General features: G+C 58.4%; 1 protein-coding gene across 1 annotated transcript; it reads left to right on the plus strand.

Moving 5' to 3' along the window:
• Positions 1-8: 8 nt before the first annotated feature.
• On the plus strand, positions 9-22,819 carry GAK (cyclin G associated kinase). Its single transcript, XM_058670380.1, has 28 exons — positions 9-233; positions 2,259-2,320; positions 2,684-2,743; positions 3,253-3,367; positions 6,034-6,176; positions 6,345-6,470; positions 8,532-8,621; positions 9,422-9,557; positions 9,638-9,750; positions 10,413-10,479; positions 10,997-11,120; positions 11,221-11,270; positions 11,694-11,842; positions 11,973-12,095; positions 12,518-12,651; positions 13,011-13,205; positions 16,990-17,107; positions 17,236-17,315; positions 17,855-18,048; positions 18,171-18,320; positions 18,579-18,932; positions 19,035-19,193; positions 19,541-19,654; positions 20,491-20,586; positions 21,733-21,951; positions 22,033-22,181; positions 22,273-22,449; positions 22,650-22,819. Exons 1-28 carry the CDS (start codon positions 89-91, stop codon positions 22,749-22,751), a joined length of 3,744 nt encoding a protein of 1,247 aa, XP_058526363.1. The 5' UTR covers positions 9-88; the 3' UTR covers positions 22,752-22,819.
• The last annotated feature ends 290 nt before the right edge of the window (positions 22,820-23,109 follow it).

A 23,109-nucleotide genomic window follows, 5' to 3' on the forward strand; every position in this document is an offset into this window, starting at 1 on the left:
ACCCGGACCCGGACCCGAGCGCGGCCGCCTGTCCGTCCGTCCGCCCGTCCGTCCGTCCTGCGGCGCGGGAGCGGGAGTGTCCGGCGCCATGTCGCTGCTGCAGTCCGCGCTGGACTTCCTGGCGGGCCCAGGCTCCCTGGGTGGCGCCGCTGGCCGCGACCAGAGCGACTTCGTAGGGCAGACGGTGGAGCTGGGCGAGCTGCGGCTGCGGGTGCGGCGAGTCCTGGCCGAGGGTGAGGCCCGGGAGGCCGCGGGGCGAGGGCTGGGCCAGGCCGGGCGTGCCGAGGCTCCACGCCCAGGACCAGGGTCAGCGCCGGACCGAGCAGGCCTGGCTGAGGGTCCTGGGCGTGGACCGGGGTGGCTGACTGTGCCCGGGGTGTCAGCGCTGGGCCGGGGCACTGTTCGGGTCCGGGTGGGGATTGTCTGCCCTCCGTCCCCTGGGGCAGGGTGTGAGTGTGAACTGGCCAGCTAGGTGTTTGGGGGTGGGTCACGTGCAGGGCCAGAGGGGGAGCAGGGTTGGTCTTCCTGAGTACCCGTGTGGGGTTCTGCTGGCAGGGGGCAGACGGAGCAGCCCGGGCTAGCAGTGGACAGGGCTGTCGGTTTCCTGGCCTCCTGTGCCTGGGGTCTCCCTCCCACGGTGCCCAGGGTGTGCTGGTGCTGCTGACCCTCCAGGCTAACTCCAGATGGTGCCATATGTCACCATATGTCACGCAGACAGGGTCTGCGCTGCCCCTCGGTCAATACACACGTTTTGGGTGTTGTGGCAGGAAGCTGCAGACCTAGCAGGTGAGCTCCTGGATGAGATGGTTCTGCCCGTCAGTGTGGCCTGTAGCACCCCGCTCGAGGGCTGAGGGCCAGCACTGGGAGGCGCTCAGCCTGGGCAGCACTGGGAGGCGCTTCAGTGAAGGAAGTGTGTGGGACCCACCCAGCACCTAGCGCCGCAGCCAGGAAGTGCAGGGAACAAGGAAGTGGGCAGGGAGGGTAGAGGTGACCCAGCCTGGGAACCACACAGACTGGGTTTATTTGAAAGTTGGGTTACAGATTGGGGAGAGTGGGAGAGATGTTCCAACTGCTACTTCAGGCCCCAGATGCCTGACAGTCAGAGCCAGCCAGGGTTCCCCTATGTGCTGCAGGGAGCTAAAGGCTTGGTCTCTCCCGGGGTGGACAGCATCAGGGAAGTGGGAAGTGGCGGGAGGATGAGAGGTCAGGCCTGACCCGGGCCACGGTGAGGGCTGAGCCAGGACCGGGCTGGGAATGAGCTAGGAGTGAGTCTGAAACACGTACATCCCAAAAGTGACATCCCTGGTCCTAGCTCGGCCCTCACTGTGCGCCCCGTCCCCCCACCCCACCCCACCCCACCCCACCGGCTCGGCCCTCACTGTGGCCTCAGCCCTGGTCCTAGCTCGGCCCTCACTGTGGCCCCTGCTCCCTTTCTCATCCTACAGAGGCTGTGCCAAATTTCTGTCCCTGCTTTTGTGGATTTTTTTTAAAGATTCATTTAATTTTTATTGGAAAGTCAGACATACAGAGGAGAGAGACAGAGAGGAAGATCCTCCATCTGGTTGATTCACTCCCCAAGCGGCCACAATGGCCAGAGTTGTGCTGATCCAAAGCCAGGAGCCAGGAGATTTTTGGTTCTCCCATGCAATGCAGGGTCCCAAGGCTTAGGGCTGTCCTCGACTTCCTTCCCAGGGAACAGGATGGGAAGTGGGATAGCCAGGATTAGAACCAGCACCCAAATGGAATCCCAGTGTGTGCAAGGCAAGGACTTTAGCTGCTAGGCTACCATGCTGGGCCCTGTTTTTGTGTTTTAAAGCAAAACATTTACCCTAGTTCTATTTGTGTGTTTATGTTTGCTTAGTATCTGCAACAGACAGGGCCGGGCTGAAGCCAGGAGCCTGGAGCTCCACCAGATCTCCCCCGGATGGCAGAGCTGGACTTTGCCTGCTGCCTTCCGTGGCTGCAGGAGCAGGAAGCTGGAATTGGTGGTGCAACCTGACCAAACACTGGCAGCCTGTGGGGTTTTCCCGGCAGATGTCAGCCCCACATGGTCGCCACGCCACCCGGCAATTCTCTGGCTCCTGCACAAACTGGTGGGGTTTGCAAACAGCCCTCCCTCCCCTCCAATCAGAGACACAGCGTGACCAGCGCTCGCGGTCAGTGGTGGCGTTAAGCACTGCTGGCAGCTCTGCAGGGCACTCTGCCCATCTGTATGAGGTGCTGGCTGGCCCCTGTTCTGAGTGACAGCTCTGTTTCAGGAGGGTTTGCGTTCGTGTACGAAGCCCAGGACCTGGGAAGTGGCAGAGAGTACGCCCTGAAGGTAACGAGCAGCCTTCTCAGGGGTGTGTGTTTGGAAGCCCGGCTTCTTTTGGGGGATAACTTGTGAGGGCTGCCTGCCCCCTGGGGTGGTGGGAGGAGCGAGGGTCACCTCACACTCGGGTCACGGACTGCTCACCCCGTGTGCCAGCATGAGTGGGAGCATGAGGAGTCGTGTGCTTAGGTGGGCAGGGCATGGTGGAGCCTATGCCTCCTGCTGTTAGCTCCAGAATGATTTTGGCCCGCTCATGCACCTTGTCTGTCCCGTTCTCCCTTGCGTATTTGGCGGAAGCCCCTGTCTGTGCTCCGTGCTCAGGAGCCCCGCGGGGCGAGCTGGCGGCTGTAACCCACTGTGTCACCCGCACAGAGGCTACTGTCCGACGAGGAGGAGAAGAACAGAGCCATCATCCAGGAAGTCTGCTTCATGGTATCCTTTGCCCAGCCAGCCTTGCTGTGACCACGCCGGACGTGCTTGCTGACTGTCTCTAGAGGAGCTTGTCCCATGCTCTGCTCCCAGGGAGTGGGCTGGAGTAGTGCTGGGAGTCAAGCAGTCTGCAGGCCCAGAGGCCAGCCTGCTCACTGCCAAGGATCCAGGCCGCTGCCTCCCCGCCGGCTCTCCTGGCATGGATGGCAGCCCTGGGCCCCTTTGTCTTGTCCTGTATTGGCACCTGTGTGCTAGGCCTGGGCCTCCACTTTTCCTGTAGTCGGTTCTGCTTTCTTGTCTCTGAGCTCTGTCCATTCTGAAGCCCCAGCTGCCTGAGCTGTGCTTGGGGTGGACACGGCCATCTCTCAGCGTCCCCGGCAACCCCCTGCCAGGTGTGTGGCCAGCTTTGCCTGCTTCTGCGTCCCCCCCGCCGCCTGCACCCTCGCTGGCCAGCGCAGAGCTGCACGGGGATGGGCTCTGCATGCATGTTCTCCTTTAACAAGATCCTGCAGAAGAAGTTGTCCGGCCACCCCAACATTGTTCAGTTCTGTTCTGCAGCGTCGATTGGGAAGGAGGAATCGGACACTGGGCAGGCCGAGTTCCTGCTACTCACTGAGCTCTGCAAAGGTGAGCCCCAAGCTTCTAAGGGGGGCTGTGGCCTCGGAGCTGCCCTGGCTCTGGGTGCTGGGTCACAGGTGTGGTCAGTGGACATGCAGCCGTGTGACCTGTGGGCAGGGTCTGACCTCACCAGAGTGCATCTCACAAAGACACCAGGCACGGGCAGGGGTCTTCCAGAGGATGTGGCATGAAGTGGGCATGTGGAGGGGTCCCTGGAGCTCAGATGCCTGTGTGACATGGACATAGATCTGACCCCAGCTCCCAAAACGTACTGTGCCTAGGCCACGCTGAGGCAGGGAACACTGGGTCCAGTGGAAACTGCTGCCCACTGGGCTGGGTGGATGACTCGGGAGGGGCACAGCCTACTGGGGGCAGGGGTGGGACAGGGAGTGTGAGGCCTATACTGGTTCTGCAAGTGTGGGGTGTGTGGGTGGGAGTGGAAATGTGGCGACAGCTGCTGGGCTCAGCCTGCATGGAAGCCCCTGGGCCCTGCTTGTGTCCCTGTCGGCACAGGACCCCTCCCTACCATCTCCAGACTGATTGCTGCCTCCCACCCCTGCTCCAGGCTCTCTCTGTCCACCCCAGCACACAGGGGTGTAGGCCTTACTGTGTCCTGCAGTGTGTGGGGTGGGCAGGGCTGCTCAGGGACAGCGGCCACATCACGCTCTGGTGCATGCAGGTGGGTATGCTCTTAGTTTTCTTGGCCTTCTGTCTGACTCAGCTGGAGATGGCCAGAGGCGGTGCGGTGACCACGGCCTTTCCTCCTCGCCCCTGGCCTGCAGGGTCCTCCCTGTGCCACGTGCCCCTCAGTGCAGTGAGAGCATCAGGCAAGCCTCAGCAGTGGCCCCAGTGCAGTGGTTCTGGCATGTCTCCATGCACTCCTGTCTCTTGTGTTTCTGGGCTGTGTCTCACTCAGCTCTGTCTCCTGGGGCCTTTATATCATTTATAGTGAGAGCAGTGGGGTGCAGATACTGAAGAAAAAGGGATTTCGCTGCCCAGATGTCTCCATTCAGAGTGTACCCCAGCAGCTTGGGGCCCATGTCTACCTCTGGCAACACACATGGGAGGCAGCGGGAGGTGGCCAAGTCGCTCCTTGATGCCTGGATGGCTCCATTAGCAGCCATGGACACCCAGGTCTTCTCCTGTTCTTGGGCCATCTTGGCCATCAGCAGGGAGCAGACTAGGTCAGGTTTCACTCTTATGGGGGATGCCCGGCACGTGGCAGTGTCACTGGCCCCAGCAAACTACAAGCAGCCAGAGCAGCCGGCTGTATCAGACGTCTTTGTACCTATATGTTGTGTGGTCCTACTGGGAGCACAGAGGGTCTGAGGGTGTCTTCAGGCTGTCCAACAGGTGGCCCTCAGCATCTGCCTGGTGGTGAGGGTGGCGGTGAGCAGGCAGTAGAGCTTCTCCTCCTGCAGCTCTGAGCAGTTTTCCTCTGCAAGCTTCTGTTCAGTGTTTCCAGATTGTGACGGTGGTGGGTGATGGCTGTCCTCACTGCCCCTGTCGGCCACCACGAGTTATCCCAGGCTTGCGTGAGCCCGTAGGGCCTGTGACTGTCCATGCTTCCACGCAACACTCCCTCTGCGTGGGAGGGGTCTCACAGCCAAGCCCTAGCGGCCGTGCATAGGTACCTGGCTAGGCAGCATGCAGGGGCACCTGGCTGGGCAGTATGCAGGGGCACTGGCTGGGCAGCCTGCAGGGGCACCTGGCAGGGCAGCATGCAGGGGCAGGTGGCCCAAGACTGTGATCTCAATAAGCAGAATTCTGCGGAGGCCAGTGAGCAGCAGGGGCAGTGCCTGCTGGGAGGCCTTGGGGTGGCTCCTCCTGGCAGGCCGGTCCCGCCTGTCTGTCTGTCTCTTTCTCTCTCTCACACACACACACCCCCCTCGGGATTCCCCCTCACTGGGAATAGTGCTCTCACTACACTCCGGCCCTGTCCACGTGGAGCCGAGGGTTGGGAGGCTGCAGATGCTGGGCAGATGTGAGCCACAGCAGGTGGGACAGGCAGTGGCCCTTGGTAAGGGGTGAACTGGAGGCTGCCTTTTTGGGGTGCTGAGTGAAGGATTGAAGGTTTGGGGGCAGAGGAAGAGGCTGCATAGTGTGTGACCTACTTGCTGCCCTGGTCCTGGGGGTTGTGAGGAGTGGGTTGCAGGAGCTGAGGTTGGGGTCTGACTGGGACCTGATTGGTTGAGCTACAGAAATACTTTAGAAGATGTGGGGTTATTAGAGCTGGCTGAGCGTGCATGGATGTAGTCACTGCTCTTACTGCCATGGGGACACTCACGCCTTAATTGGCAGCCTGTCATCCTGTCAGCACACATATGTGTCACAGGCAGCCTGTCCTGTCAGCGTGTGTGTATAACATGGTGTGTCCTGTCAGCACACATGTGTCTTGGGCAGCCTATCATTTCTTGAGCAACAGTCCTTGTCTGGCTTAGGGAGGTATTGTCACTCAGGGCTCTGACTCGCTTACACTTACTGTGGGGACAGGCTGCTGCATGCCATCCCCTGCCCTGGGGGTGACGCTCATAGAACCTGGTGACCTGGGTGTGCTGATGGGGATTGCCCCAGCTGTGCCCTCGGGTTGGCCATCATCCTGGGGTCAGCCACGGGCCTGAGGGAACAGCACTGCGGCCCCACCAATGGGATGGTAACCTGCTTGTTCCTTCCAGGGCAGCTGGTGGAGTTTCTCAAGAAAACAGAATCGCGAGGCCCCGTGTCATGTGACACAGTCCTGAAGATTTTCTACCAGACCTGCAGAGCTGTGCAGCACATGCACAAGCAGAAGCCACCAATCATCCACAGGGACCTCAAGGTACCAGCCCTTGCGGGTAGGCAGCCATCATCAGGACCGCGTGTTGCCTCTGAGGTGTGGTGGGGATGCCTCTGCTGCGCCTCGTGAGGCCTGGTTCCTCGGCGTGGTCAGGTGGCAGCGGCTGTGCCCGATGGCCCAGGCTCACCAGGGCTGTCTGGGTTTTCCCAGGTGGAAAACTTGCTGCTGAGCCATCAGGGAACCATTAAACTCTGTGACTTCGGCAGTGCCACGACCATCTCACACTATCCCGACTACAGCTGGAGCGCCCAGAAGCGGGCACTGGTGGAGGAGGAGGTGAGTTGGCTCCACAGCCCTGTCCCGTTTCTGCTCTGGGCTCAGGTTGTGGGTGCATGGTCCCTGGAAGGCAGCACCCTACATGGTGCAGCCCTTGCTACTACCCCTTTTCCAGTGTCATTGTGAAGAGTCACCCTTTGTGGGGATCAGCACCTCTGCCCGGGATGGGGCGACACGGGGCCCCTTGAGGGAGGGGGTAGGCTGGTAGAGCTGACCCTGGGCCTGCGCCAGGGGTGGGACACACACTACAAATCCTGGAGCTCTGGCCACACCCGAGTAGTCTAACTGCAGCCTGTGATCTGGCAGCCAAGCTTGGCAGCAGCAGTAAAAGGCCTTGCAGCAGGCGACTGAGGAAGCTTGTAGGGCACACATGTTTGTTCTGCAGACTTTGCCTCCCAGGCCTGCCAGACCACAGCCCTGTGCTGAGAGCACACAAATGCCAAGCTCTGTGTGCCTCCGCTCTGCCCCATGCTGAGGATGCGTGGCCTCCTGGGAGTGCACAGCCTCCGTACATGGGGGCTGTGCCCTTTCTCCCATGGCTGCCCTGCCTGGGGCAGAGCATTCCGACTTGACTTTGCACTTTGGCTCCACCCACTGCTATGTCCTGCTTCCTGTGTGCAGAACCCACAGTACTCCCATCTCCCGCCCCCACCCTAAGCTCTGCTGCTAGGTTGGGGTACTCCTAGGCCTCTGGGCAGATTGCCACAGGTGCCCATGTCCATCCTCAGAGCAGAGCCACGGCCCCACCCGGTCCTCTCTCGCTCCCCTTCCCATGTGTCCCGCGGGGCTCAATCTGCATCTACAGGAGCTGCTTGTACACCCCTCCTGCTGCTACCCTCTGAGAGAATGAGGGCTTACTTGTGGCTCCTTCCTATCTGTGGCCAGGTCCAGAAGCTGCTCACCAGCTCAGCAGACATGAAGCTTTCCCTGTGATTGTTTGAGAGGCAGGGAAAGCCCATGGACACGTGGCCCAGCTGAGGCTCATGCCCTGTACCCACAGCAACCAGGTGGGCCAGGCAGAGCCAGGAGCCCAGGGGCCAGGGATCCAGGTCCCAGAGCCGGAGCTAGGACTGGGACCAGTGCCTTGGCCCAGGGAGTGGGCATTCCAGTGGTAGTCTCCCTGACTGTGCTCATGCCTGGCCCCTTCGAGTAAACCTACCCCTCCCCGAGTGTGTAACGCGTGTTCTCCCCTGCAGCCCCTCGCCAGCAAGGCCCAGCCTCTGTGCTGCGCACCTGCTGTTGTCCATGTCTCCTTTGCTCCCATGTCTCCTGGGCTAGTCTGCCTGGAGTCATTAAGACCATCATCCTCCTTTAGTCTCGTGAGAAAAAAAAAAGTTTTTTTTTTTAATTTACTTTAAAGGCAGAGGGACTTGGAGAGAGAGGAAAAAAAAGAGAGAATCTTTTGTCCCCTATTTACTCCCTGGACGGCCACAGTGTTCACGGCTGGACCAGGCTAATGCCAGGGATCTGAGCCTGCACAGAGTGTCCCTGCTGGGACTCGAGTGGCGCCCAGGTGGGATGCGGCCATCACAGACCACAGCCCAGCCTGCATAGCACTGGCCCCAAGAGAGTTCTCCATCTACTAGGTGACCCTCATGTGCCCAAGGTGTCCAGGCTCAGCTAGGCTGGATGCCCATGGGCCATGGTCACAGGTTCATGAACAGGACTGAGCAGCTAGGCTGCAGACAGCCATGGTATGGAAAGTGGGCCTTGGGCAGTGGCCAGGCCCATGTAGCACTGACCCTCTTGCCCTCTGTGACCGGTCTCTGGACTTCATGGCTCTGGGCCAGAAGCCGTCCCCAAGAGCTGAACCCCTGGCCCTTCTGGTCCCCAGGGTGACGGAGGTGGACTGTCCCCTGTGGCTCTGTGCACACACTATAACTTATAGGTGGGTAGAGGACTAGGTAGTCCCCTTGTTCCCCACTGGACTCGCCCAGAAGCTTTTGGCTTAGCACCTCCCACAGGCTGTAGGACCGTTTGATTGGGTGTGAGGGCCATGGCGGGGTTGGCAGCAGCTGAAGTGCTGGCCACAAGGGGCCCCTGACTGGCTGTGCTCTGCAGATCACGAGGAACACCACGCCCATGTACAGAACACCAGAGATTGTGGACTTGTACTCCAACTTCCCCATCGGCGAGAAGCAGGACATCTGGGTGAGGGCCCCACCTCCCAGCTTCCCGCACACCTAGCCGAGGCCACTCCTCTTTCTGCTGAGGCCCTGCCCTGCCTGTCACTGCTCAGGGACCCCGCCCTGCCTGTCACTATATCTGGGGCCCTGACCTGGTCCGCTGGATTCTCCAGCCAGGTGGAGTGTTGGTCAGTGCCAGGACCTCCTATGCATCCTCAGGGGGCAAGGACAGCATCAAGTGCCTATATCTAATTGCCCTGCAGGGTCTCAGTAAGACCCACCATGTCCCCCACCCCCCAGACCAACTGTGGACCTCCCCCGTTCCTGCAGGGTCTTGGTTAGACCCACCTTGGGCCTGCACTGGGCACCATCACTGCCTCATGTGCTAAGCAGACCCTTGAGCTATCTTTGACAGAATGCAGTTGCTTGACCCCAGGATTCTGAGAAGTGTGGACCCCCACCATGTCCTGCCCCATGGTCTCCGCTGCTCAGAGCAGAGGTCCCCCAAATCCTCTGCATCCTTGGATAGGGAGGGCTACAGTGTAGCTGGGGTTCACTAACTTGTGGGCGCCCTCCCTGCACCACCCTCGCATGCTCTGGGCTGTGTCCTGTATCTGACCTGTGGCCCCCTCCCTGCACCCCCTCCCACAGGCCCTGGGTTGTGTCCTATACTTGACCTGTGGCCCCCTCCCTGCACCCCCTCCCATAGACCCTGGGCTGTGTCCTGTACTTGACCTGTGGCCCCCTCCCTGCACCCCCTCCCACAGGCCCTGGGTTGTGTCCTATACTTGACCTGTGGCCCCCTCCCTGCACCCCTTCCCACAGGCCCTGGGCTGTGTCCTGTACCTGCTGTGCTTCCGGCAGCATCCTTTTGAAGATGGGGCGAAGCTGCGGATTGTCAACGGAAAGTACTCGATCCCCGCGGATGACACGCGGTACACGGTGTTCCACGGCCTCATCCGTGAGTGTCTACGGGGTCCGCCTGTGAGGATGCCTGTCGACCGCTGCTGCTGGTGTCTGAGTACCGTGTCTGTGCTACAGGCGCCATGCTGAGGGTCAACCCCGAGGAACGCCTGTCCATCGCTCAGGTGGTGCACCAGCTGCAGGAGATTGCAGCCGCCCGGAATGTGAACCCCAAGGCGCCCATCACAGAGGTGCAGTGGGCAGATGGGCTGCCTGGCTCTTGGCCTCCAGAAGTTTGTCCAGACCTAGCCCAGGGCTCCTGGAAGTGCTCCTGCAGGCTCTGCCTGAGAAGGGTCCCCTGTGTGCCTCACACAACTGTGGCAATTGCAGGCCCCACACCCCACACGCCAAAATGGCGTCGGATATGACTAGGTGGTCAGCGTGAATGGATTGGGCACTAGCAGCCACTGTGGTGGTAGTGGTGGGCGGCAGAGGTCACCCTTCCCAGTGGCTATGGCCAGAGGCCCGTGGAGGAAACCCAAACATGGAGCAATACCAGGTGCCAGGCCTCTGCACAGGGGACAGACGTGGCGTTGTGGCTGACAGTTGTGGTCTCTGATAGGAAGTGCCTGTAAGGAGCTCTGAGGCCATAGGCAGGGTGGGATGGGGAGAGGGGGCCTGCCCTCGGAATCAGTTGCTGGGGGTCCTGAATGCCATGGGGCAGCAGTGAATGCAGTGTCTGCCTGTGGCCAGAAAATGCTGCCCAGGCAACTGGAGCCCGAGTCAGCCCCGGGTGCAGAGGGGAGTCTGCAGTGGACTAGAGCCCCTCAGGGCCTCTTGCTGGCCTTTCCTGGCAGCAGGTGGATAGGGGCGGGCCGGCGTGGCCTCTGACCTTGCAGAGGACTCCTTACAGCTCCTGGAGCAGAATGGGGGCTACGGGAACGTCGCACTCTCCCCTGTGAGCAGCAGCCATGGTGGAGGTGAGTGCAGGCTGCTGGCCAGACCTGACCAGACCAGCTGCAGGAAACCTGGCCTGGGTCTGTCTTGGGGCTATCCCAGGGTATGGCCTAACCCTAACCTACACCTGGCCCTAGGCAGGTTCCCCTGCTTAAGGTAGGGCACTGCGAGTGCCTGCTGGGTGTCCCCACGGGTGTAGGGGCCTTAGGGCAAGTTGTTGGGGTTTGACTGTGGGCCCTGTGTTCCCTAGGGAGGGTCACAGCCCCCATGTTTGGCTGGCCTCACCACATGGTCCCCACTGCTGCCTCCCTGTGTGTGGGGACTTCCTCCCTCTGCTCCAGATCTGCCACTGAGACCCTGCCCAGGCCTGTCACTGACGGGCTAAATCCTGCCATCCTTCCACTGCCCCCAGCACTCCTGTCAGACCAAGAAGGTGGTGGCCAGCAGGTGGGGGTTCCAGCCAGAATCTGCATGCCAGGTTCTCTGTCAGGGCCATCCTGGGAGTGATCAGGCCCTGCTGACTGGAAGCTGTCCACACAGGTCTGGCCCTGGCCGAGTTGGACCAGCCCTATGGCGGGTTCCTGGACATCCTGCGAGGGGGGACTGAGCGGCTCTTCACCAACCTCAAGGATACCTCCTGCAAGGTCATCCAGTCTGTGGCCAAGTGAGTGTGGGGAGCTGTGCCCCGCTCTCCTGCAGCCGTGGACACCCCCATGAGTGGGATCCCCAATAGTGGCCTGCATGGGTGTCCTTTCTCATTGCAGCTATGCCAAGGGCGACCTGGACATCTCTTACGTGACCTCCCGAGTAGCCGGTGCGTCCACCCCACTGACACACCCTGGTTGAGGACAGCCTGGGCCTCCCTTGCAGCTGTTTTGGACCACCCAGGCTGTCTGGGCATTTTCCCAGGCAGGTCAGCCAGTGTTCAGCACAGCGGACAGTGACTGGAGTCCTGGGTCCCCTGTGGGTGACAGAGCACTCCCCAAGTTCACCCCAAAATCCAAAATCCTGGCCAGTCTGCTGACAGCTGACCGTGTGTGTGTGTGTGTGTGTGTACTGAGGCCAACTGTATGCTGATGTCTGACTGAGTGTGTTTGCTGACAGCTGACCTGTGTGTACTGGCTATTGCTGACCCCAAAGTTCACCCCTTGCCTGCAGCCCAGGCTGTGTCCATTAGAGGGTGGACCGTGGCCTGATGGCATGGCGTGGCTGAGTCGACGCTGCCTGCTTTGTCTAGTGATGTCATTCCCAGCAGAAGGTGTGGAGTCAGCCTTAAAAAATAACATTGAGGATGTGCGGCTCTTCCTGGACTCGAAGCACGCAGGACACTACATGGTCTACAACCTGTCGCCAAGGACGTATCGTGCCTCCAAGTTCCACAACCGGGTGAGTGGTTTGGGTCAGCTTCCAGCTCCATGAATGCTGAGGCCCAGTGTGCACTCCACTGGGCAGGTCCTGGGCTGGGGTCAGGGATGTGGTACTGGGTTGGTCCCTGGCTGAGCAAAACCCTCCATAGGTCTGCGAGTGTGGCTGGGCAGCCAGGCGGGCGCCCCTCCTGCATAACCTCTATAGCATCTGCAGGGACATGCACAGCTGGCTCCGCCAGGACCCCAAGAATGTCTGCGTCGTGCACTGCATGGTGAGTGACAGGCGCTAGAGCAGGGGTGGTAGTCAGGTGTTGCCAGGAGCCAGACCTCTGGGCAGACCCTGTTGGAGGGGACAGGCCATTCTGCCACCAGTGATTCCTGCCGCTGGGCCAGGGTTCAGGTGATACACCCTCCAATGAGGATGATGACAGCAGAGCAGTATGTGCTGAGGGCGCTGGAATGCTGAAGCAGCATGGGGCAGGGCCCACCCAGTGGGAGGAGCAGGCGCAGGCCCCCCCACCCAAGAGAAGAGCCGTCCTCCTTCCTCTGCCTTGCCCTGCAGCCTGATGTGTGCTGGGGGAACCCCCTCCCCTGCATGGTGGTGACATGGCTGGCGGGAACCCTGCAGGTGGCGTGGTGTGCCCACGTGGCACTGTGCACACCCCAGGGGACAGCTGGTGTGTCTCTGCCGCAGGATGGGAGAGCCGCATCCGCCGTGGTTGTCTGTGCCTTCCTGTGCTTCTGCCGGCTCTTCAGCACCACTGAGGCTGCTGTGTACATGTTTAGTATGAAGCGCTGCCCGCCAGGAATTTGGCCATCACACAAGAGGTATGGTGTAAGCCTGGCAGTGCCTGTAAGATGCACTATGGATCCTGTGCTGATCGTGAAGAGGCCTGGCTCCTGGCTATCAATCACAGATCTGGAGGATCCGCAGAGTGATAGTCACAGGGCCGTCGGTACAGGGAGGGAGGGAGCAGGCCTGGGGTGAGGACACACGTGTGCCCACAGGGCCGTGGGTACATGGAGGGAGGGAGCAGGCCTTGGGTGAGGACACACGTGTGCCCACAGGGATGTGGGTACAGGGAGGAAGGGAGCAGGCCTTGGGTGAGGACACACATGTGCCCACAGGGCCGTGGGTACAGGGAGGGAGGGAGCAGGCCTGGGGTGAGGCTGAGTGTTGCCAACAGATACATTGAGTACGTGTGCGACATGGTGGCCGAGGAGCCCATCACACCCCACCGCAAGCCTGTCCTCCTGCGGGCTGTGACCATGACGCCCGTGCCACTGTTCAGCAAGCAGAGGAGCGGCTGCCGGCCCTTTTGCGAGGTGTACGTGGGGGATGAGCGTGTGGCCACCACCTCCCAGGAATATGACAAGATGAAGTGAGTGTTTGAGCGTGCCCGGTGCTTCAGGCGGGGGACTGGATGGATCAGGACAGGCAGAGGTGCAGGACCAGAGCCGCCGCTCATGGATTTCTTTTTTATTTTTTTTTTTGTGGACTTACCTATGAAGAGCTTTTTACTGTTATTATTATCATTTTATGATACAATTTCTTAGGCTCCTGATACTTCCCTTATCCCAGCCCCAATTTCCCCCCCCCCAACCTAGTTTGTCTATATCATTACTAAAGTATAGTTCTTCATACACAGTCATGTGTCCATCATTGCAGGCATGGACAATGGCAGAGAGTCCAGCATTCTATTGTCAAGATATAGTAAATAGTTACATTGTAAGTCCATCTTTGTCTGGAAGTAAAAATGCATACTACATTGTATCCTCACATCTGGATATGTTAGTCTCCATTTCACAGCTACTGTACATTCCCTCAAATGAAAAGTCATAATACAAAATCAACAATAGAAAGAAAAATAGAAATTTACAATGCCATGAAGTTAAATAACATGTTACTAGATATGACAGTCTCCATTATACAGTTACTATACATCCCCTTAAATGAAAAGCCACAAAATAAAATCAACATCAGGAAGAAAAAAGAAATTAACAACACCATGGTGTTAAATAATGTGCTACTAAATGACTAACATGTAGCTGAAGAAATGAAAATCAAGAACCGTCTTGCAGAAAATGATGCTACTGTATGATCTGTGAGTCATTGAAGAATTTAATCAGAAGAAAGTGTTTTGAAGAGATGAAAATAACAGAAAACATCAAAACCCATGTGATATATTTTCCGCTGATTTTTGTTGGTGAAATGTGTCTCTTTTAGACAACAAATAGATGAGTTTTGTTTTTTAATCCAGTCTGCTAATCTGTGACGTTTGATTGAGCTTAAGCCATTTACATTCAGGGTTAATATGTATGGGTGGTACTTTGGTCCTGTCATTGTTGGAATGGGTTATTCATTGGTTTAGTCTTCTGTTGTCATTTTACTGGGATGTTCTTCACATTTGACTTTGGTTTTGTTTGGTGCTGTTCCTCTTCTCTGTCAGTAGAACATCTTGAAGTATCATTTGCAGGGCAGGTTTGAAAGAGGCAAATTCTTTTAACTTTTCTTTGCTGTGGAAAAATTTTATTTCATTTTCAAAGACAAAAGAAAGCTTTGCTGGATATGTTATCCTAGGCCAACAATTTTTTTCTTTTAGAATCTGGAATATGTCACTCCATTCTCTTCTTGCCTGTAGAGTTTCCTGTGAGAGAGCTCCTGTGAGTTTAATTGGCATTCCTTTATATGTCAGTTTTTTTCACATGCACATTTAAGGATCTTTTCCTTATGTTCCATTGAAGAGAGCTTGATGATCATGTGTCTTGGTGAAGATCACTTTTTTTTTTTTTTTTTTAAAGATTTATTCATTTTATTACAGCCAGATATACACAGTGGAGAGACAGAGAGGAAGATCTTCCATCCGATGTTTCACTCCCCAAGTGAGCCGCAACGGGCCTATGCGCGCCGATCCGAAGCCGGGAACCTGGAACCTCCTCCGGGTCTCCCACACGGTGCAGGGTCCCAATGCATTGGGCCGTCCTCGACCGCTTTCCCAGGCCACAAGCAGGGAGCTGGATGGGAAGTGGAGCTGCTGGGATTAGAACTGGCGCCCATATGGGATCCCGGGGCTTTCAAGGCGAGGACTTTAGCCGCTAGGCCACGCCGCCGGGCCCTGAAGATCACTTTTGATCAGGCCTGTTGGGAGTTCTTGTTTCCCAATTCTTTGTCTAGATTAGGGAAATTTTCCTTCATTATTTCATTAAATATATTTGTAAAACCACTTTCTCTTTGTGCACCTTCTGGGACTCCCATAACTCTTATATTTGGCCTCTTAATAGTGTCTTTTAATTCTTGAATACTTTTTTTGGCCTGATCCAGCTCTGCTTCCAGCTTTTTGTTTGCTTCCCTCTGGTGACAGGAAATATCTTCCAATTGTGAGATTCTTCTGCTTGCTTCATTCTATTTTGGAGACTCTCCACTGTAATTTGCTCTACTATGTTCTTTTTTTTTTTTTTGAAGATTTATTCATTTTATTACAGCCAGATATACACAGAGGAGGAGAGACAGAGAGGAAGATCTTCTGTCCGATGTTTCAATCCCCAAGTGAGCCGCAAAGGGCCGATGTGCGCCGATCCGAAGCCGGGAACCTGAAACCTCTTCCAGGTCTCCCACATGGGTGCAGTGTCCCAAGGCATTGGGCCATCCTCAACTGCTTTCCCAGGCCACAAGCAGGGAGCTGGATGGGAAGTGGAGCTGCCGGGATTAGAACCGGCGCCCATATGGGATCCGGGGCTTTCAAGGCGAGGACTTTAGCCGCTAGGCCATGCCGCCGGGCCCTCTACTATGCTCTTAATATCTGATATATCAGCCTTGATTTGCTTTATTGCTGCTATTACTTGTGTAAAATATTCCTTAAATTCTTTGAACTCTTGTATGTGCTTCTGATTATTGATCAGAAGCTTTAAAATGAGTTTTCTGAATTCTATGTCCCCCATTTTCTTGATGTCTTCCTCAGTTAACTCAGGTTGGCATAGGGTTTTGCTCCTTTGCAGGGGAGTCTTCAATAATACTCATTGTGCCTTTGTCTCTTCTTTTGCTCTTGGTCATTGTACTTCTGGTTAGCAGAGTCTTCTCCTTGGGGCAGGTTTCTAAGCTGTGTCACCCACAGGTCTATAGTTTGATTTTACTTACTGCAGTTGGTACACAACTCTTTGCTTGCAGCCAATTGTGTCACTCCCTCCAGTGAGTTCCAGGTCTGGGTTCTTATGTTAGATTTCCACAAAGAACTCCATAGCCCCAACTCCTGGCTCACCAATCTCCACCTCCTGTGATACCATGCTGAGGCTGCACCGTTGTCTGTACAACCTTTCTCCCATTTCCGGTTGTAGCAGGTCCCAGGATTAGAGAGACACCAGGTGTCCTATATAGCTAGATTGTAAGGTTGCTGATCTTGCTGGAACCTGTTGAATGTTAGGTCTGGGTGCCACACGGACCTATTTTGACCCTTACAATGCCACAGTCGGTATTATTTTCCTGCGGGAGTAGTGCAGTCCACGGAACTCAATGAGTTCTCGTGAGCTCAGCACATGCACAGTTCACTATTGTCCCCTGCAGTCCTAAGCTTTTGCCACGGTGTACAAAATGGCGCCTGACGTACCACTACTAGAGTTCTTGATCTGCTGGCCATCAGGTCTGAGGGCTACCCAGACCTGTCTTGGTTGCAACCTGTAGAATGCCACGTTGCTGCAGTTCACTGAGTCAGAAATGAGTTCACTTCCAGCTCAGCGTATTCTCAGTCCTTTCCCTTGCCTTTGCCTCCTTACACAAAATGGCGCCCAATTCGGCTCTAGGGGGCTGACTGGGCTGTGAAATCCACCCTGTTCTCACACTGCCTGTCTGGGATCTGTTGCTGTGTCTCTGCTCCTCATCAAATCAAACGGACCAAAAGGATACACAGTTCCCAGTGTAAATCCCTTCCCACCCTGTTGCTGGTGGAGTTCAGATGGCCATTAGCTGAATGCCGCTGGAGTATCAATCACTGCAACACCACACCTTTGTGTCCACTGCTTTCCTGTGTCTGTCAGTCTGCAGGTGCCCCTCTGCTGTTCTGTCCTCTCCTACTTCCTAGAATGTGTCCTCTCTGCTTCATCCTGATTAAATGTTTCTCCGTCCATTTACACGTGTCCTTACCCTATTCCGCCATCTTGATTCTCCCATTGCAGGGATTTCAAAGTGGAGGATGGCAGGGCAGTCATTCCCCTGGGCGTGACTGTGCAGGGAGACGTGCTTGTGGTCATCTACCATGCCAGGTCCACGCTGGGTGGACGGCTGCAGGCCAAGGTGAGCACGAGGGAGTGAGCAGGTGATGTGCTGTCCCCTTGGCCCCCTTCCCCCATCCCCTGCCGTCCATGTGCCCTGCCCACCGTCGGTGGCTGCTGCCCCTCAGCCAGCATCCTCTCTCTGGGCAGATGGCATCCATGAAGATGTTCCAGATCCAGTTCCACACCGGCTTTGTGCCTCGGAACGCAACCACCGTCAAGTTTGCCAAGTATGGGGTGGACACTGGGCCTGCAGGCCAGGCTCAGAGCATGGTCTCTTGGGGCCCTCGGCCTGTGTGACTGCACACCTTCCTGCACCTGCACGTGGGGTGGGCACCCTCTGTGTGCAGAGACGGGCAGGGGGGCCAACTGCGCAGGCAGGAAGCTGGGTGGGCAGCAGCAGCTGGGTCGGCGCCAACTGCAGTTCTTGTACCCTGTGCCTTCCTCCCTCTGGGAAGGGGGCGTCACAGTTCACATGGGGACCCTAGACTAGTGTGCTGACGTGGAGGTGTGGGCACGGCTCCGGCTGGGCTCAACCCCATGAGGTCGTGGAGGGGCCACAGGCCGAATCCAGCAGATGGGCAGAGGGCTAGTCCTCCTGCTGCCCGTGTGACTGCCCCCCCGGTCAGAACTGCCCTGCTGCCCACAGCCATTGTTCCGTCACTGCCTTCTGTGACTGACAGGCCGGGTGGGCCCAGCACTGAGGGTGGAGGGTCCCCTTGGAGCGCCACCACCAGGCCGCCCAGTGACTGCTGTCTCTGAACTGCAGGTATGATCTGGATGCCTGCGACATCCAGGAGAAATACCCGGATTTATTCCAAGTGAGTCTGGACGTGGAGGTAGAACCCCGAGACCGGCCGAGCCAAGAGGCCCCGCCCTGGGAGAGCGCACGCGCCAAGGGCCTGACCCCTAAGGTCCTCTTCTCCAGCCGCGAGGAGCAGCAGGACACACTGTCCATGTTTGGTGAGGCCCCCAGCAAGCCTGAACCTGGACAAGGAGACCAGGCCAGCCCATGCTCTCCCTGCCTCCTGTTGGCACACCTTGCAGGGACCATGGGGACTGAGACTGATGCCCCCTCCCCACAGGGAAGCCTGAGCTCCCTCGCCAGCCTGGCTCCACTGCCCGCTATGACGCTGAGGTCGAGGGGACGTCACCCGAGGCTGTGCCCACTGAGTCAGACTCCCCGCAGAGCGGCCCAGACGCTGACCACTTCCTGCACACGCTGGACTGGCAGGGTAGGTGTTGGGACCGAGTCTGTCCCGCCTGGCCCTGCTCAGGCAAGAGGAGCCTCCACAACCTTGAAGACTTGTCTGGAAGGAGGAGAGTGTCCTGGTTCTCTCCCCAGGCGTTGAGCCTGGCCGCCCTGACCTCCCACCCCAGACCTGGCCTGACCCTTCCCAGGGCCATCCCCCAATAGGATGCTGGGGGCTTCCTGCTGTGTGGAGCCGGGGGCTGCAGGCTGGCAGTGTCAAGCCCCTGACATTCCTTCCCAGAGGACAGAGAGCTGGAGCCCGGCGTGGAGGAGGCTGCCTCACCGCCCGGCCCGGCCGTAGACGAGGACAGCAGCGAGGCATCCACCGAGGGGGAGCCTGGGCCCCATGAGGACCAGGAGGAAGAAGAGGAACCCAGCCAGGTGGCAGGGCAGGAGTCGCAGGATGCTGTTGACCTCCTGGGACTGCATGAGGAGGCAGTCCTGGAGCCAGCATCCCCCCCATCTCCTTCACAAGCCCGTGGGGTCCCCTCCAGCAACGCTGAGCTGCTCAGCTCCCTCCTCGGTCCCCCTGAGGCTGCTGTGGAGCGGCCCCCAGAAGACCTGCTGGGCGGGGAGGCCCCTCCCCTCAACACTGGTAGGCACTGGGCCTGATGGGAATGCCTGCCAGCCCTGCTCCCAGAGCCCCCGACACCCCCTTGTCCTGTCTGGTACTCCCGCCCTGCTCCTGTCTCCACAGCTGACCCCTTCGAGCCCCTGCCGCCGCTGTCCCAGCCCCACGCCCAGCCCGACCTCTTCGGCGCCTTCCTCACAGCAGAGCCCAAGGCTGCAGCACCACCCTTCCCCTCCACACACAGTGCCCCGCCCCCAGCCTGCAGCCCCAACTTCTTGCACCTAGGTAAGTGGTCCCTGGCCGGGCTGATAGGGCACACCTCCGCCTTGGGCAGCCCATGCCTCTCTAGGGTCCCTCCATGTGCCCAGGCCCTCAGCTGACGGTGCCCTGCTGTAAGCAGGGGGCCAGTGGGAGCCCAGGGAGCTCAGCTTCTTGGTCAGTAGTGGGCACCATGCCAACTGTGCAATCCTGCAGGGCACCACAACCTGTATGCTGGCAGTCCGTGGGCACCACTGGGCAGCCACAGATGCTGTCCCTGCCCATGCAGTCGACTACTTCCATGGCCTTGAGAGGAGAGGGGCAAACTAAGCCATGGTGAGGAGGTGAGATGCTGACAAAACACCTCCTTCCAGGGGACCTACCCACAGATCCCAGCAGGATGACCAGCTCCTCCAGCCACCCAGACCTGCTCGGGAGCTGGGACACCTGGACTGAGGCCGCTGTGGTGCCCCCAGCAGCCAAAGAAGGTAGGACCCTGACCAGGGCCCAGGACCTGGGCAGGCACCCTTCCCAGTTTGTATGGCCTGGGCCCCACCTCAAGCCCTGCCGGAGCACATGCTGTCATGGGCTTCCTGCCCCCATCCCAGCTGTCAGGAGGCCCTGTCACCCAGGGGGGCCTTTGAGGGCCATGGCCCAGGACCTTTCCTCGATTCCCTAGCATGCTTGTGGTGTGGGGCTGCTGTGCCACGGTGAGGGCAGCCAGTGCTGTCTGAAGCAGGCAGAGATGGCCAAAGAGCCGGGCTGGCCTAGCGGGCAGCCGGAGATGGTCGCTGTGACATGAGGATTTCTCTTATTCTGTGAGAGTTCAGACACAAGAGCTGTTGGTGGATGACTTCTATAGCATTTGTTTGTTTATTATTTGAAAGCTGGAATTACATTGAGATACAGTCTTGCCTGTACGATTTACTTCCCAGATGCCCACATGGCAAGTGCTGGGCCATGACCAGGAGCTTCCTGTGAGTGTCCAGACACTTGGGTCGTCTTCCACTGCTTTCCCAGGCCGTCGGCAGGGAGCTGGATGGGAAGTAGAGCAGCAGAACTAGAACTGGTGCCCACATGGGATCACTGGCACTTGCAGCAAGATAGCCTTTTGAGCCAGGGTGCCAGACCCTCATGTCTCAAGTGATAACTTTATGTAGTCTGTTGAACAACTGTGACTGTCAGTAAGCTCTGTGACCGGGATACCGAGGGCTGTGTTGTGGCCACCAGAGCAGCAGAGTTGTGTCCGACACTGAAGCCTAGCTGTGCGTGGAGCGAGGTGTGCCTGCCGTTCATGATTCCTCTGCCCCTCTCTCCCTAGGAGGTCCGCTGGCCCCTCCTGGCCCCCAGCCTGCCCACACGAAATCTCAGAGCCACGACCCATTTGCTGACCTTGGTGAGCTCAGCTCCGGCCTCCAAGGTACCTGAAGCTCGCCACCATGGGTGCAGGCTATCCCAAGCAGGGACTGCCTCTCTGCCTGCCCTCAGGTGCCGTTAACTGCAGGTGGCCAGATGTGCCATGTCCCTAAGAGAGGGCGCCTGGAACTTCGGCCCCAGGTGCAGGGTGCTCCCCAAGGCCTGCCGTTCCTCCTGGGCCAGTAGAGCTCAGGCTGTGTCCCTCAGCCCCTGTGGGCTTCTGGCCTGCAGGCTTGGGTGCCTCTGGGGACCCCACTGGTGTCGAGCTGGTATGTGTGGAGGGCAGGGCTGGCCACAGCACAGCCTCAGAGACCCTCAGCTTCAGCCTGTGCATCCTCTGGGGGTGAGACCTGAGCCTGTGACGTCCACGCTGTCACCCTCAGTAATGTCCACACTCATGTCCATGCAGTCACCCTTATTAGTGTCCACACTCGTGTCTATGCAGTCCCCCTCAGTAATGTCCACACTCGTGTCCACGCAGTCACCCCACGCCATAGTCTGCATTGATGTCCATGCTATCACCCTCAGTAATGTCCACACTCATGTCCAAGCAGTCACCCCACTCCATAGTCTGCATTGATGTCCACACTGTCACCCTCACTAATGTCCACACTCGTGTCCATGTAGTCACCCCACACCACAGTCCGCACTGATGTCCATGCTGTCACCCTCACCAATGTCCACACTCCTGTCCACGTAGTCACCCCACACCACAGTCCGCACTGATGTCCGTGCTGTCACCCTCACTGATGTCCACACTCATCATGGTCCACTGTGATGTCCACACTACTCTCTGTCAGCATCCATGTCCATGCTGTCATCCACAGTGACTTGCACACTGTGCTCTGTGAGAAGGCATGTGGCAGTGCATACTGCCCTGTTTCTGGAACATTCCTGAGATGACATAGATCATGCCACACGTGACGTCTACCTTGGGGTGGGGGTGGTCTCTGGCCATTATAGCCCCCCTGGCTGCTTCCTGCAAGTCTCACCACTGGACGGTGACCTGGGAGTCCCTGCCCACATGTGTCAGGGCCCAGTCCTTGCTAGCAGCAGCCCAGGTGGACGCAGGTAGCCAGGGCGTACTCTGCCACCTGGTGCCCTGCTGGTTTCCCACTTAGCACCAACATGCTGTCTCCCACTGTCTCAGGTGCATCTGCTGGTTTCCCTGCCGGGGGCTTCCCACCCAGAACTGGCCCCTCTCCCAAGGGGGCCTGGCAGACAGGTCAGCCACCAGTCCTGGGCCCATCCCGGCCCCCCCAGGGCAAGGCCCCCTCCAAGGCCAGCACTCAGCCACGGCCCCCCTACACTGGCAGCTTCAGCGTGATCGGGGGCCGCGAGGAGCGGGGCATTCGCGCCCCCAGCTTTGGTGAGTCGCACCCACGGGACCCAAACTTGGGGTTGGGGGTCAGAAGGTGGAGCCCACATCTGGAAGGCCTCTCATTTGCAGCCCAGAAGCCTAGGGTGTCTGAGAGCGACTTTGAGGACTTGCTGTCCAGCCAGGGCTTTGCCTCCAAGGCTGACAGGAAGGGGCCACGGACCATGGCTGAGATGCGGAGGCAGGACCTGGCCCGGGCCTCAGACCCGCTGAAGCTCAAGGTGGGCACTGCCCCTGGGGTCCCCATCCAGCCACTGGGCTTGGGGTGGGGCACAGTCCTTGGGGCTCAGGGTGCCTGGGTGCTGCCCACAGGTCCTGGACTGGGTTGAGGGCAAGGAGCGGAATCTGAGGGCGCTGCTGTCTACGCTGCACACGGTGCTGTGGGACGGTGAGAGCCGCTGGACGCCCGTGAGCATGGCCGAGCTGGTGACGCCCGGCCAGGTGAAGAAGCAGTACAGGCGCGCCGTGCTGGTGGTGCACCCCGACAAGGTGTGGGCGCTGTGGGCTCCCTGACTTGTGTCCTATGTGTGTCTCCCCTGTGTGTCCCCTGTGTGCCCTCATGTGTCTTGTGCATGTCCCTTATGTGCCTCCAAGTGTGCCCCATATGTCCCCTGTATGTTCTCTGCATGTCCCCTGTGTGCCCCTGCCAAGACAGTGGCTTCGAGCCCCATGCCCACCTGCACCCACAGGCCGCCGGGCAGCCATACGAGCCACTTGCCAGGATGATCTTCATGGAGCTCAACGATGCCTGGTCTGAGTTTGAGAGTCAGGGCTCCCGGCCGCTCTTCTGAGACCCTGGAGGTCGGAGCAGCTCTGGATATGAGGCCTGCAGCCCGGGGTGTGGCCCAAAGGGTGCCACAAGGGATGCTGGTCCTGTGCTCGTGGGACTGCATGGGGAGCTTGCTGTGCCAGTTCTGCTTCCTGCCCCTGGAGTTGGGGCCGCCCACTGTCCCTGAATCATGTCCTGTACATAATTAAACTATTTTCTGACCATGTTGTCTGCAGCCACTTCCTGTTGCGCCAGGGCTGGGAGTAGGGGAGCCCGGGGCAGGACCTCACCTCCCTTCCTAGGGCCCCTCCAGCGCTATTACCCATGGGGCCAGAGCCATCTCCCAAGCTCTGCCAGTCATAGTTTGACCACGGCCTGGG

Source organism: Ochotona princeps, chromosome 11, assembly GCF_030435755.1.
Source record: "Ochotona princeps isolate mOchPri1 chromosome 11, mOchPri1.hap1, whole genome shotgun sequence".
Taxonomy (NCBI): Eukaryota; Metazoa; Chordata; class Mammalia; order Lagomorpha; family Ochotonidae; genus Ochotona; species Ochotona princeps.

Coding starts and splice junctions, on each gene's coding strand:
- GAK (XM_058670380.1), top strand. CDS start 89: ATGTCGCTGCTGCAGTCCGCGCTGGACTTCCTGGCGGGCCCAGGCTCC. Junction 17,108..17,235: donor GTGGACGGCTGCAGGCCAAG/GTGAGCACGAGG, acceptor CTCTCTGGGCAG/ATGGCATCCATGAAGATGTT. Junction 17,316..17,854: donor ACCACCGTCAAGTTTGCCAA/GTATGGGGTGGA, acceptor TCTGAACTGCAG/GTATGATCTGGATGCCTGCG.